The 14,172-nt window shown below is 50.7% G+C and overlaps 1 protein-coding gene across 1 annotated transcript in view; it reads left to right on the top strand.

Annotated features, from left to right (window-relative positions):
* Pdxk (pyridoxal kinase) overlaps positions 1 to 14,172 on the top strand; it is a 34,496-nt gene that overhangs the window by 6,928 nt on the left and 13,396 nt on the right. The window contains exons 2-5 of the mRNA XM_055607045.1: positions 7,423 to 7,477; positions 9,305 to 9,409; positions 10,888 to 10,971; positions 12,306 to 12,352. Coding sequence (XP_055463020.1) covers positions 7,423 to 7,477; positions 9,305 to 9,409; positions 10,888 to 10,971; positions 12,306 to 12,352 — 291 coding nt within the window. The remainder of the gene's footprint in view (positions 1 to 7,422; positions 7,478 to 9,304; positions 9,410 to 10,887; positions 10,972 to 12,305; positions 12,353 to 14,172) is intronic.

The raw sequence follows: 14,172 nt of genomic DNA, 5'->3' as shown, positions 1-14,172 counted from the left end.
CCATGGAGATGAGAGGGTGTGGTTTAGCTGGGCTGTAAGGCTGATAAGTGACCAGTGGAGGGGGTGGTAGAGGGATGTGGGGCCTTTGACTGTTAGGTTGCTGGGGTGACAACAGTCACGAGGTGCTTGCCCAGGCTGCTTGCTGATTCCCATCTGTGACAGAGGCTTGAGCATCAGCCTGGGGCTGGTTCTCCAGGGCTGGAAACACCTGTGAGGCTCAGCCTACCCACATCCCCCTCCTCTGTCCCTAGATGCCTGTGGGAGAAGCACAGTAGACTATTCCAGAGCTCACCGACTCCTGCTGTGCTGAGCTGCTCTGCCTCCCTTGGAGAAGATTAGCTGAGCCATTGCTCCAAACAGGCCTCATCTGGCTGTGCGGCTGTCAGGCTGCTTGTGCCTCTTTGCTGGAGGCTTGGTGATGCAGCAGTGGAGGCGGGCATGGGGCTCCTGGGATGGGCATCACCAGCCCATGGCAGCCACCCCAGCATAGCACACGTCACTGCTGGAGGAGGGGGTGGTGTCTGAAGGTTGCATGAGGGACAGGAAGAGGAGCCTGTGTCTGATAGCCATGGGCAGCAGGAAGCAGGAAAAGCAAGCTCCCCAGGCTCTGTTTTGGCTTTCAGTTTCCTAGGTGCTGCTTGCACTCATCTGGAGGTGGTGTTGGCCCCAGCAGTGGGAGGGAGGAAGTATGGCTGGCTGTGTGTGCATGCTTCAACTACCCCAGGGGACAGCCTGAGGATTCCCCACAGGATGGGGCTGTCCAGATTGCCCAGCACCCAGCCTCATCTATCAGCAGGTCAGGAAGTCCTGCCTCCAGCTGGCCTCTGCCAGCTGTGGTTCTCAGTGCAGCTGCTCTCAGCGCCACTGTGTCTCCAACATTGGTTCCCTGCTCATATGGTCAGCCAGACCTTCACGTCTGCTGGAGCTGGGGCTCCCCTGACTTTTGTAATAGGAGCTTTTTCTAGTGTACATCTTGGCTGAGACATTCGGGTCGTCTGTAGTGGATGTGAGCTTGCTATTGGAGGTTCAGGCATGGGATCAGAACCCAAGGGACTGTGGGGGAACCCAGAGCCCCAGGAACCCCTTACAGGTTTTGAAGCACGGCAGCAGAGGCCAAAGACAAGCCTTTCATTTTTTTATTTTATTTTTTGGTTTTTGTTTTTTTCATCTCACTGTGTAGCCCAGGCTGGCCCCAAACTCGGATTCTCCTGCCTCAGCTTCCTGAGTACTGAGATTGCAAGCAGGGCTTGGGGCTAAAAGGATGTAGTATCCCCTCTCTCTGTAGGAATTTGTTCCAAGATCCCTGATCAATGCCTGAAAGTGAAGATGGCACTGCATGCTATATCAAGAGGGTTTGCCCTGTGCACGGACACCTATGATAAAGTTGAATTTATAAGCCAGAGCTTAACAGTGATAGAAAAGGAGAGCAGCCCTTGCCTACCCGCTGAAATGAGTTAGTGAATCCAAGGCTGGACAGATGGTTAGGAGCTCAGTGGTTAGGAGCACTGGCTGCTCATGCAGAGGACACAGGTTCAGTTCCCAGCACCTACCTACCTGGTGGCTGACAAAGCTCTGCAACTCCTTTTCCAGGGGTTTGATGCCCTCCTCTGGCCTCCATAGGCACTACATTCATATGGTGTCTGCACACGGGCAGACAAAAATGTCATAAGCTTAAAAGAAATGTATTGTGTGTTGTGTGAGATGCATGTTTGCATGTTCACAAGTATGTGGCACACGTGTGAACATGCATGTGTGGGCACATGCACATGGAACATCCACAGGAGTTTACAACGTATGTGTTCTGGGGGTCCAAATCCCAATCTTCACCACACTAGTGTGGTGAGTGCTCCATCTGCCAATCCATCTCCCCAGCCCCTCAAGACAAATTTCAGTATCTTGGGACCACATTGGCCATAAATAAATGTGACCATGAAAGCCACCTTTGTGGATCAAAGGAAGCTGCCGCCCTCTTGGTTAAGTGAAGCTTCTGTGTAGCAGGGTGCTGCACCCCTTTAATTCTAGCACTTGAGGCAGAGGCAAGTGGATCCCTGAGTTCTGGACCAGCCTGATCTACAGATTGAGTTTCCAGGACAGCAAACAGAAGGGAAGCTGACAGTGGTATGGGGAGTTAGGAACTTTCTGGAGTGCAGAAAGTGGCCAGTAGCTCTGTATGAGTCTGGCATGGATTCACAGAATCGTAAGGGATGAGTCTGCTGTGTGGATTGCTGAGCTGCTGGCCTGGAGTGTTCATGGCACATGGTCAGGGATCTTCTTAGACCATTACTGTCACGGTGGGGAGCATGGCGGTGGGCAGGCAGACAAGGTGCTGGAGAAGTAGCTGAGTTTTCTCCATAGGCAGCAGAAAGAGAGTGACTTTGGGCTTTTTGAAACCTCAAAGCTCATCCCCAGTGACACACCTCCTAATCTTTTCAAAGACTGCCACTTCCTGGTGACCAAGTATTCATATCTGTGAGCTTTGGGGACCATTCTCATTCAAATAACCACAAGGACCATGCTCCGGCACACAGAAAGTTAGGGGCCAGCCTAAGCTGCATGAGCCCCTTTCTCAAAAACAAACATGCAAAAGGGGGAGCCCCCCCAAACCAAGGCAGTTCTTGGAGGAACAGTTCCTCTTGTCCCCAGTACTTTTTCCTCCTTAAAGTGAGTCTCTGTTTTTATTGTCTTGAGACATGGTCTCTCTATGTAGTCCAGGCTAGCCTCAAACCTGCTATCCTGCCTCATCCTTGGGCCCTGTAGAGGAATTTTAATTGAGAACAAGGCTGTTCTGGCAAGAGATCACATCCAAAGATCTTCTAGGTCTGTGTGATTCAGTTGGAATACAAACATGCCTTTATGCTAGGAGACAGAGGCAAGCAGATCTCTGAGTTCAAGGCCAGCCTGGTAGAGAGCAAGTTTCAGGTAAAGAAAAGCTTAGGTCCAGGCGTGGTGATACATGCCTTTAATCCCAGCACTCAGGAGACAGAGGCATGAAGATCTCTGATCTTCTAGTCAGTTCTGTTGAGTCAGGGAGTTGAGAGGCAGTGCAGTGGAGTTGAGTTCCTGGCATTTCAGTGCATGGATTTCAGAGGCAGTTTTACTGGGAGAGTTTTACAGAGACAGGTTGAAGAGAGAACGAGCCAGAGAATGAGAAGGAGCCAGAAGATTAGAACAGATTGCCAAAGTTAGTATGAGGCCAAGCAGAGCAATTCAGTCCGAGGCAGAGAGAAAAAAGCCAGTTTGAGTCAGCTAGGAGAGGAGTTTGAGCCAGAACAGCTGAATTGAACCAACCAGCAGGAATTCAGAAAGAGCTAGAAAGGGTGAGCTTATTTGGCAGTAAGTCATAGAGGCTGCGTTAGGAGGATGGCTTTGAGTTCAAGGTGAAGCTGGGCTATAGATCCTGAGACCTTCTATCAAAGCCAGATACACAAATTTGGAAAGCAAACAAGCTAGGGAACATCAGCTGATTAATGCTAAACTTAAAGGTTGGGAAAGTCACATAACAGGTCCCTCTGCCACTAGGGAAGGAGCCATCACTACCTGGAGAGGGAGAATGCTGGCATACCACCTGGAAGGAGAGGAGTGTCACCCGGGGGGACTAAGAGTGCTGCTGGGAAGCTGAGCAGCGCTGACTCCGCCTTTGATCCCAGCACTTAGGAACCAAGAGGCAGGCAGATTTCAGAATTCGAGGCCAGCCTGGTCTGCAGAGTGAGTTCCAGGACAGCCAGGGCTACACAGAGAAACCCTGTCTCAAACAAACAGAGTGCTGCTGGGACAGAGACAACCAGTGGAGGAGGCATCTTGCTTCCACCTACTATATCCTCCTGTAGGAAATACCTGGCCAGCTGCCACTACTTTGCAGGAGTGTGAGCTCTGGAGTCACAGCCATGGCCTCCCCGAAGGATGGATTCCAGCTGAGAGGCAGTCGAGTGACAGTGAACTCCTTTCTCTGGGACTCAGGGCTCCCGTTTGGGAGCTAGGCCCCAACCTTGCCTTCTTAGCTGAGGTTGGCTGAGCTTTGTATGTGCGCTTTGGGAGCTGGATTCTGGAAATGTTAAAAACTAACTAATGACACTGATTAATACGCCACTTTCGACAGTAATATTTGAGATGGAAACGCCAGTGCAGAGCCGCTAAGCGCCATCACTCGGGAGCAGAAAATAGCGATTTTTTCCCCCTCTCAGATTCGTGTGCCAGCTCCAAAGGATTAATTATCAGCACACACAGAAGAAGCGGGGCAGGACAGCCTGGCAGGGTTTCCAGGACGTGTGTCATCACCGCTTCCAGTGATGGCAAATCACAGTTGATTAGAGTTTAGAATTTTAAGGGATTTGAGACGCCAGGAAGCTATATTGGTACCCGGAGGTCTGGAATAGGCAAGCAAATCTGCCAAGTGCCATTTTTACCTTCCTAGATTAATACCACTGCTAATTTTTTGTTGCTTCAATGATAATAATGGCTTAAAATCTGGGAAGCAAGGATGAACTTCCGAATGCAAGCCATAAGCACCATAAGCTTAGGACAAAGCAAACAGCACCACACAACATATTTGGCACTTTGCCAGGCTCCAAAAACCCATCCCTTTTCCCCTAGGGCAGTCACTCTCCTGATGCCACTGAAGCTTTGTCTCTTGCCTCTGATGCTCTCTCTCCTGGTCTCTCATTCACTCTGTTCCTGTTTCTCTGTCTGATAGACTGTCTTGCCTTGTCTGGGCAGTTCTACAGGTGAGGCATCCCACTTCCTGTCTACCCTATCAGGAACAGTCTTGAGTTTGTTGTTGTTGTGTTTTGTTTGGCATTGGTGTTTTGCCTGCACGTGTCTGTGTGAGAGTGTCAGATCTTGGAGTTACAGACAGATGTGAGTGGCCATGAGGGGGTGCTGAGATTTGAGCCTAGGTCCTCTAGAAAGAACAGTCAGTGAGTACCCTTAAGTACTGAACCATCTCTCTAGCCCAGGTCGGGAAGTTTTAAAAGACTGGAGTGCTGTAAAAGGGCTTGTTTTCTACCACTCAATAGTCAATGACATCTCTCCCCTCTGCTGTCCACATGGGTCAGAGTCACAGGGCTTCCCTGTTCAGGTCTCATGGAGTTCTGGTAGGATTGGGGTGGGGGGAGTCCTCAGCTCTCTGTTTACTATGAAGTTTTAGCAAAGGTGTTATGAGGGCTTTTGTGCTCCTGACCTTTGTCACTCTATACTCTGGTGGGTTCCATCTCTATACACCAGCCGTAGATAGAATCATGGAAATTGGGCCAGTTCCTCCTAGTCCTGGACCTCTGGCTTACACACCCTGACAGTTCCTCTTTCTGGCCCTTCTATGGATGGCATCTGTGATGTGTTTCCTTGGCGGTCTTGTTCAGTCTGGCATTGCTGTAGGAGTGGGCTTTAGGTGAGGGGAGATGGGGTCCCAGACTAAGGGGATCTCTGTTTCTAAGGATGGTCATCTGATGAGTGGGTAATGATCTATCTGGGGAGTTGAGCAAGCAAGGCAGAGCCTCTGGCAGCAGACCGCCCCAAAAGTTAAGTGTGGGGAGACGGGGAAGTAGAAGTAGCAGCAGGAGAAACCAGCATAGTTCTTCGTCACAAGGGGGACACCTGTAAGTGGCTTTTGATTGTCCAGGCCCTCTAGGCATAACCCTTTGCCCCTTTCACTTTCTTATTTGTAGAGGAAGGATCCCTGTGTGTGTGGATACATGTAGAGGGGCCGGAGATGAACCTTGAGTGCCATTCTTAAACTGTTTACCCTTAAAAAAAATGTTTTACTTATTTGTATCTCTGTGTGTACTTGGCCACGTCTGTGGGTGTGCACTCACTCATTTGTGTGTGCTCACAGAGCCCAGAAGTGCTCTCGCCAAGTCTCCCGCTTTCACTCCACCTGTTCCTCTGAGACAGGGTCGCCCTGAACCTGGAGCATCCTCCCCAGCCACTGGTCAGCACTGCCACACTATGCTTGTTTGTTTGTTTGTTTGCTTGCTTCCTTGTTTTTCAAGACAAGGTATCGATGTGTAGCCCTGGCTATGCTGGAACTCTTTAGAACAGGCTAGCCTCAAACTCAGAGATCTGCCTGCCTCTGCTTCCCAAGTTGTGACATTAAAGGCGTGCACTGCCGCCAGCCACAAACGAGGCCTTTCAATGTGGGGTTTGGGGATTGAACTCAGGTCCATCCTCATGCTCACATGGCAAGCACTTTACCAGCTTCACAATTTCACCAGCCCAGCCTCTTATTTTAAAATAAAAAGCTTTTAAAACTAAAATGATGGCTTTACGCTGACTTAGAGGTCCATAGCTGTAATTTGGTTTGGTGAGCTGCTTTGTGTGCTGAGGTAGAACAGCTGACCACACAGAGCCTCGGGCTCTGCCCACTGTGCCTCAGGAGGCCCATGTGTTCTGCCTGGACAACTCCCACAAGAGCTGTGAGAGGCCACGCAGGCAGCAAAGCTGCTCAATGAACGAGGTTGTTCTTGAGGACCTCAGCCCTGACATGAGACCTTCTTTCTCCCATGACAAGGGAGGAAGGAGAGTTGGCCACCTGCTGTGGTAGAGGCTGGCTGAGCTGAACTGCCCAGCTGGGTCTGGCTCTCACACCCTCAGGGCTGGTTTGGAAAATCTGTGGCCCTGTTCTCTATCTGGACAGGCAGGTGCTTGGGGCGCTGTCTTTGATCACATTCATCAGGTGGGCCCTCTGGAGTGCTCCAAACCCTTCAGTGCATGCAAGCAAGGGGGAGGTGTGTCTCCACTCTGACAGTTTGGACAGTTTTCCTGAGTGAAGGAACAAAGGAGCCCATGGTCAGGCATGTGTGGCCCTGAAATGTCCATGTTCAGGCTTACTCAGGAGGATTGATAGAAGAAAGGCAGCCATTGCAGGGTTAATTTAGGCTTCTCAGCAGCAGGGGCACCAGCCTCTGAAGGACTGAACATTGACAGACAGCTTCCTAGAAGCTCTTTTTATTGTTACCCAAAAAGGCACCTTTGGCAAGTCAGTTTCTGGGTCCCAAAACTTCTTATTTGATCTAGGGGCATCTGGAAAGACCCATCACCTAAGCACCTCTCAGCCATAGGAGACTTCCTGGCCTGTCTTGAGACTAAGTTGTGCAAAGGCTCTGAGAATCTTTCAAAAGAATAATCCCCTGAAGTCTCAGATAACAATCACTGACAAAAGGCTACTTCATAGCCAACGTGCCATCACTCCAGATTCATGCCAGATCCAATGGTTCTACTGAAATTCTGCCATGCTGAAGTGCAAACATCTGGCTGTCTTGGGCAGGTCCTTCTGTTCCCGCCCTGCATCCCTCCTGCCCAAGGGTCCATATCACATGGTTGGTCTCATCTGTTACCTCCTCAAGTCAGGACAAGCCATGGTGGGAGCCCTGCTCCGGGATCTCAGGATCACAGACTCACCCTGGCGCTTTTCTTCTGTTTGTCCCGCAGGTTTTGGGATTTGAGATTGATGCCGTGAACTCTGTGCAGTTTTCCAACCACACAGGTAGGACTTCAAAATGGCAGCCATGGTGGAAATCAGCATAGTATGTCACCTGGTCCTGAGAGAGTAGTTGCCACCTCTTGAGGCAGGGGGATGGAACCCAGAAGGGCCACTCTGTGCTGGGCGTGCCCTCACACCGAGCTGATTTGTGTCCAGTGTTCTGGAACTGACAGGTGGGAAGCCTCTCTTTGGCTCAGCTTCCTCCTCTGCTGACCTGGCAGTCTTGGCACCTGCTGTGGTGGGAGAGCTGAACAGGTAAATCCCAGTAGGTGCTGCTGTGTCCTCCTGCTGTCAACTGGTGACCTGCCCGTCTGTGTGCTTTCCACTATGGCAATACCTTGTGCATAGAGAGCCCCATGTGGTTCTAGACTCAGCACTGGTACCAGGGGAAAGGGCATGTGTGTATCTGTCTTGTCCTGGGGACTCAAAGGCATCACTGCTTCTTTCTGAAGGCAACTGTCCTTGGAAGCCTCTTGAGTTGTTTGGGGCAAGTGTGTGCTCCCCACAGTCCTGATGTGTGGAGCCCACGGTGAGTAGAGCCCTTTCTCTTCTCTGTGCTGGCAAGAGAACAAAGCCACTCAGGTGTTTGAAACATCTCCAACACCTGTTTTGACATTGTTCTGAACACAGAGGGGACTTCAGGAGCTCAGTGTGTCCCAGAGCAGCTCAGCTGGTCGCTGGCCTGATGGGAAGGCTCAGAGGATTTAACATGTGATGCATTTTAAGGTGGGAGGGAAGAGCTATCAGCAGCCTCAGACAGGAGCTGAGAGTGGGTCAGCATGGTCAGCGGCTGCTCAGTACCAGTGCCCTGGCATCTGAAGCCCCACCTGGCCCAGGGCCTCCAGTGAACTGCATGGACCCTGCTGGTGCTTACTGCTTGCTGCTTTGACCACTTTCTTATTTGTGTTTAAATGGGCCAAGATGGCTTGGATGTTGAGCAGTGGGGTTGAGTTTAGTTCTGAGGACCATGCCCTGGGGGGATCACCATCACGCTGTGCTCCAGGTGGTGCTCCATAGGCACTGAAAATCCCTGTGTAATTTAGAGAGGTCCTGGGTGTGTACTTGGATGGCCCGAGATGCTGAATGGAGAAAGTTTGCATTGGTGAAATTCAGGGTGTTGGAGGTTAACCCTATTTGGCATGAGTGATGGGGTGCCCAGGTAACCTGCACCTCTGGAGGGGTCCCAGAGCCTGGGGTCCTGCCCATATCAGGTAGAGGGGCTGGTTGTACCCCTTGGCCAGACCTGTTTCTCATTCCTCTTTGTCTCTTGCTAATGTTTGACCCATGACTTGTTTTGGCAGTGATTTAGGTTGCTTGTGAGAGAGAGAGTATGTGTTGGGGCCAGGGTGAGCCCTTATCTGCCAGGGTATCAGGTGACAGTGACCCAGCAACTTGGCTTGAGGAGACTGACAACCAGGCTGTGCTGAGGGGTAGGGTTGTGTCCGACAAGCCTGTGCTCTTGTTGAACACAGAATTCAACAGCTGTGTGCCCATGTGTTCCTATCCTCATCCCATCTTTGGGGACACAGTTGCACAGGGCCACCTGGGGCACTGAGTGTCTGCTGCCCTGGATTGATGTGATAGGAACCAGGCATGGGAGGGTGGAGGTGGGGTTCAGCCCCCACAGTGTAAAACAGGGGTGCTTCTAAGGTGTTGGGAATCTCACTGGGGCACCAGGTCCAGAGTATCCGGTCTGGGTCAAAGGCCAGCGCTTGCAAGAACAGCTCACTGGGTCTCCTCAGGGAAGGTAGGTGGCTGTCATCAGCTGAGATGGCCACCAGGGAAGTGTGGGCTCCCACATCCACAGCTTAGGGTGTTTTCCTCCTGCAGGCTATGCCCACTGGAAGGGCCAAGTGCTGAATTCCCAGGAGCTCCATGAACTGTATGAAGGTCTCAAGGCCAACAACGTGAATAAGTATGACTACGTGCTCACGGGTGAGGGTTCCCAGCCTGCTGGTGACAGGTCAGGCCCAGATTGTCATCTCTAGGCTCATGCCTAGTCCCTGCCTCCTTCACAGAGGGTCTTGGTGTGCCCCAGGCACCAGCATCTTCTGGAGGCGCTTGCTGTGATACACTGCTACCTATAACATGAGTTCTTCCATTACATTTCCAGTTGTATTTTCTGCTTAATCTACTCATTAGTTTATTGTGTGTGTGTGTGTGTGTGTGTGTGTGTGTGTGTGTCCATACAGTTGCACTCAACAGGTGCCACAGTATGGGTGTGAAGGTCTTTCTACCATTGAGGTTCCAGGGATTGATTTAGGTTTCCAGACTTGGCAGCAGGCATCCCTGCTCGGTCAGCCATCATACCAGCCCCCAATTTAGTTTTCTGAATCAGGTAAAAAGTGCCTTGTTTTATCCCAGCACTAGGGGAGGCAGAGGCAGGCAGATCTTTGTGAGTCCAAGGCCAGCCTGGTCTACCAAGAAAGTCCAAGACAGCCAAGGCTATACAGAGAATCCCTGTCTCAAAAAAACAAAAACAAAACAAAACAGAATAAAAACAAGTCAAGAACAACCCCGCCCCCCCAAAAAATAATATCCAAATCAAAATGAAAAAAAAAAGTTTAAAAAAAACATTTAAAAAATGTTTTAAAATGATTTTTCTGGGTGTGGTGATACATACCTAAAATCCCAACACTCAGGGAGACACAACTCTGTGAGTTTGAGGGAAGTCTCCTCTACATAGTTCTAGGTGAGCCAGGGCTTTATAGTAAGACCCTGCCTCCAACAACAAATAATTAAATAAAAAATACATTTAGGTATTTTTATATACACAGGTGTTTTGTCTGCGTGTACATCTGTGCATCAGAGGATGGCATTGGATTCCCTGGGACTATAGTGATAGACAGTTGTGAGCCACTATACAGGTGCTAGGAATTGAACTCAGGACCTCTGAAAGGTCAGCCAGTGCTCTTAACCACAGAGCCATCTCTCCAGCCTGTAAATAAGAATGTTAAAGAGACACAGGAGCTGGAGAAAAGGCTCAGTGGTTAAGAACATTCCAACGTCTTGCAGAGGGCCCAGGATCAGTTCCCAGCACATACATGTTAGCTCACAAAATTGCTTGTAACTCCAGCTCCAGGTGACCAGACACCATATTCTGACCTCCCAGGGCACATGCACACACATAATATACATATTTTTCAAGTAATATGTCCTGTTGATAGTGGGAAATTTAGGTACCTGCCAATTAGTTATAGTCTTGTCATTCAAAATTCCTCATGTCCCTGGGTGCGGCCTATCTTCCTGTCCCCGGAAACCGTCTTTTGGAGACCTGGTGTTTCTCCTGACTGAAGAGTCTGGCCTGTTCCCAACTCCGGTGCATGTTTGATTTGATGGTGCTTGTTATAGCCGATGTTCTGGTGGTCAGTGTGCCCTGTTTGAGAGGATAATCCTGGACTTTCCCTCCCAAGGTTACACGAGAGACAAGTCCTTCCTGGCCATGGTGGTGGACATCGTCCGGGAGCTGAAGCAGCAGAACTCTGAGCTCGTGTATGGTGAGTGCCCAGTTAGGCTGCCCCTCCCCTGCTGCCCCACTCCCACCCCCAGGAAAAGGACAGCTCAGCCTCCTGTCTTCTGGTCATGTCACTTCCAGCTTGGCCTCTACCTATCAGTTATTTGACCCGTGGGGCCTCTAAGGAGAAGTCTAGTGGGCTGGCTCATCAGGAGGATTGGGGAGTTTTTCAGGGTGACCCTAAGGGTTTCACATGGGGTGCTCGAGAAGGGAGGGTTAAGTATGTGTAAAGGCCTGGGGTGCCCAAGAGGTTTGAGGTCTGACCCTAAAGATGTAGATTGGGCCGATACCCAAGGCAGGCCAAACTAGTGTATGACGGGGAGGAAGAGCATCGTATCTAGTTTGTCCACGTAGAGAATGGGTGGCACTGCCTTGGCTGCCAGGCAGTGATTGATGGGTCCACATGCCACCCAGAGCAGAGGCAGTGTTCAGACTTGTAGTTCAAGGCTGGATCCTGAGGACCCGGCTCCCACCTGTGCGTGGTGGACCGTTGGCCCAAAGGAAATGTGCTTGAACCTGGGAAGATACTGGGACACCCAGGTTTAGTATCCTCCCAGCCAGGCCAGATCACCATGCCAGCTCAGGTGACCTGGGGTCATGTGTCCTTGAGACAAAGGTGTGAATGATGGGAAATTATATGTGAAATTATCCCGAGGACCTAACTGTCTTGGACAGAAAGGCTCAAGGTTCAGGGAACACATTGTTCTTGTATGTTCCATATGTAGGTAAATTTTCTAAACATTACATAGTAGGGATGTGGCTCAGTTGGTTGCGTGCTTGCCCAGCATAAGTGAAGCCCCGGGCTTAATCCCCAGTTGCACCGAAACTGACTGTGGAAGTATGCCTCTGTAATCTCAGTACTCAGAGGATCAGAAGTTCAGGGTCAGTTTAGCTACGTAATGAGTTCGGAGCCAGCCAGGCCAAATGAGAACCTATCATCAGTTAAAGGTGTATACTTCTCTTGCAGAAGGCCAGAGTTCAGTTCCACTCTGGTAGCTCACAGCCGCCTATAAATCCCACTACAGGCGAGCTCATGCTCTCCTCTGACCTCCTGGGCATCTGCACATATGGAGCACACACGTACATACATGCAGACACACACCCCGGCATTTTGAGAGGAAGTTAGATAAGGAGCCGGGTGTGCTGGGCGTGCCTGCATCCTCAGAAGCTGAGGCAGGAAGATTGGGAGTCCAAGGCTAGCCTGGGCTACACAGTGAGAACCTGCCTCAAGAACGGAAACAGAAGGAAAAGCAGACAGTGTGCAGGTCTGTCGTTGGAAGCTCCGGCAGTTGCTGACTGGATGCCGTGTCCCCGCAGTGTGTGATCCTGTGATGGGCGACAAATGGAACGGCGAGGGCTCCATGGTGAGTGCACTCATGCTGCTGCTAAACGTGGGGTCCTCGAGGAGGGTCACCGTCCCCAGGTAAACCAGTGTGACCTCCATACAAGTGGAGGACAAGTGTCAGATGTGTGTCATCCACGTCCGACTCGGCTATCCCAAGGCAACCACAGCCTGCCAGCAGCGGGCGAGCTGGAGGTCAATGTCCTATGAGTTTCTCCTGCTTTGGAAGGTTTTTCCCAAAAGCCTGTTTGGAGGCTTGAGCAGGGGAGAGGGTGTAGTCATTTCCCCTTGACTGCAGGACAGTACTCCTCTATCCAGGAAAGGCACCCTTCTGAGCATATAGGAAGCAGACAGAGAGGAAATGGACACCTAGCCAGCCAGGTCGGCCTATCCACGCGACAGATGTCACAGCCAGATCACCTTCTCATACAAATGTTTTTGTTTTTTTCCTTCCGCCGGTTTCCCCTTAACCAATTAACACTGAGGAAGTCACCCTGCGCTCGTGAGTCATTCAAAGCAGGCAGTGGGAGGGTCAGACTCCCTGAGTGAAACATCACAGAAGTCTCTTCGCTGTGCAGATGGGAGGGTGGAGCGAAGGCCTCTGGGCTCCAAGTCAGTGTTTTTACACGCAGACTACCTGGCGTTGCCTCCTTTGGTGGCTTTGGACTGTCTGACTACTCCACGTGATTTTCCCAGCACAACAGGCCACATGCCATTCTACCCCAATGTAGCTCTCACTAGACCAGTGTCCTTTCTGCCCTGCCAGGCCAGTAAGGGTCACCTCTTGTCTAGTTTGCTCAGTGGCTGTCATTCCCTCCTCTTTCTCCAGTGCCTATTTTCTGTAAGATTCCCCACACCAGACCCCCACCCCTCCTTTCTTCCTGATGGCTGCTTGCCGCAGTGTGCCTAAAGAGCTCTTCTTCGGGCTCAATGTTGCTGTGGTGTGCCCCTGTTTTGATGAGTGCCTTTCTCCCAGAATGCCTGGGTTTAAGATATGTGTTAACTTCAAACAAGCAGGAAGCCTGTTTCTCAGATGATCGGTTTTGTTTGTTTTTGTACTGGGAGTCAAACCTGGGGCTTCTCACATGCTAGCCATATAAATGCCTTGCCACTGGGATGTGTGTCAGCCATCAAACACAGCAGTGAAAGAGCCTTTTTTTGGTATCGTGGTCAGACCTGTGTCTAGGGGTTTCACTGTGTAGGCGGCCCCATCCATCCGTAGCCCTTCTGCAGTGTGTGCTAGCCAATGGTTGTCCATCTGAGTAGGACCTTGTGCCTCTCAAGGAAATTCCTCAGCAACTGGAAGGGCAGAGATTGGAACCATGCACCAGTGCTGCAAAGCATCGTGGGAACAGACACTTATTTTACAGCCTCACGTGAGACTCGGATGTCAGGAACCAGACATGGCAGTGGGCATCTGGAATCCTAGTTATGTGGGAGGCTGAAGAAGGAAGAGCACAAGGTTGAGGCCAGCCTGAATCCAAATTTTTAAAAAGAAGCTTGGAGGTGAAGATCATGCTTGCACGAGGCCCTGAGCCCATCCGCAGCATGGAGATAATAAAAAACAAAAGCTAAAGATTTTTCTGAGGTGGCCTTGGTAAATTATATCTGTGATCCCGGGACTTGGAAGGAGACAGGAGGATTCCTGTGAGTTCTAGGCCTGCCTGGGCTACAGAGTATTGAACCTGTCTTAGTAAAAAGGAGGGGTCAAGGAAGAGTACCATTCTGTACTGAATTCTTCATTGATAGCTTAAATAAAAAAATGAGCCATTCAGGCTGGGTGTGGTTACCCATCCCTTTGATCCAGGCCCTCTAAAGGGAGGCAGAGGCAAGTGAGTTTGA

The sequence above is a fragment of the Psammomys obesus genome, unplaced genomic scaffold (assembly GCF_907164565.1).
Source record: "Psammomys obesus unplaced genomic scaffold, mPsaObe1.curated_primary_1811, whole genome shotgun sequence".
Lineage (NCBI taxonomy): Eukaryota > Metazoa > Chordata > Mammalia > Rodentia > Muridae > Psammomys > Psammomys obesus.
Note: the sequence above shows the minus strand (reverse complement) of the source record. Positions and strands in the feature narration are given on the sequence as shown.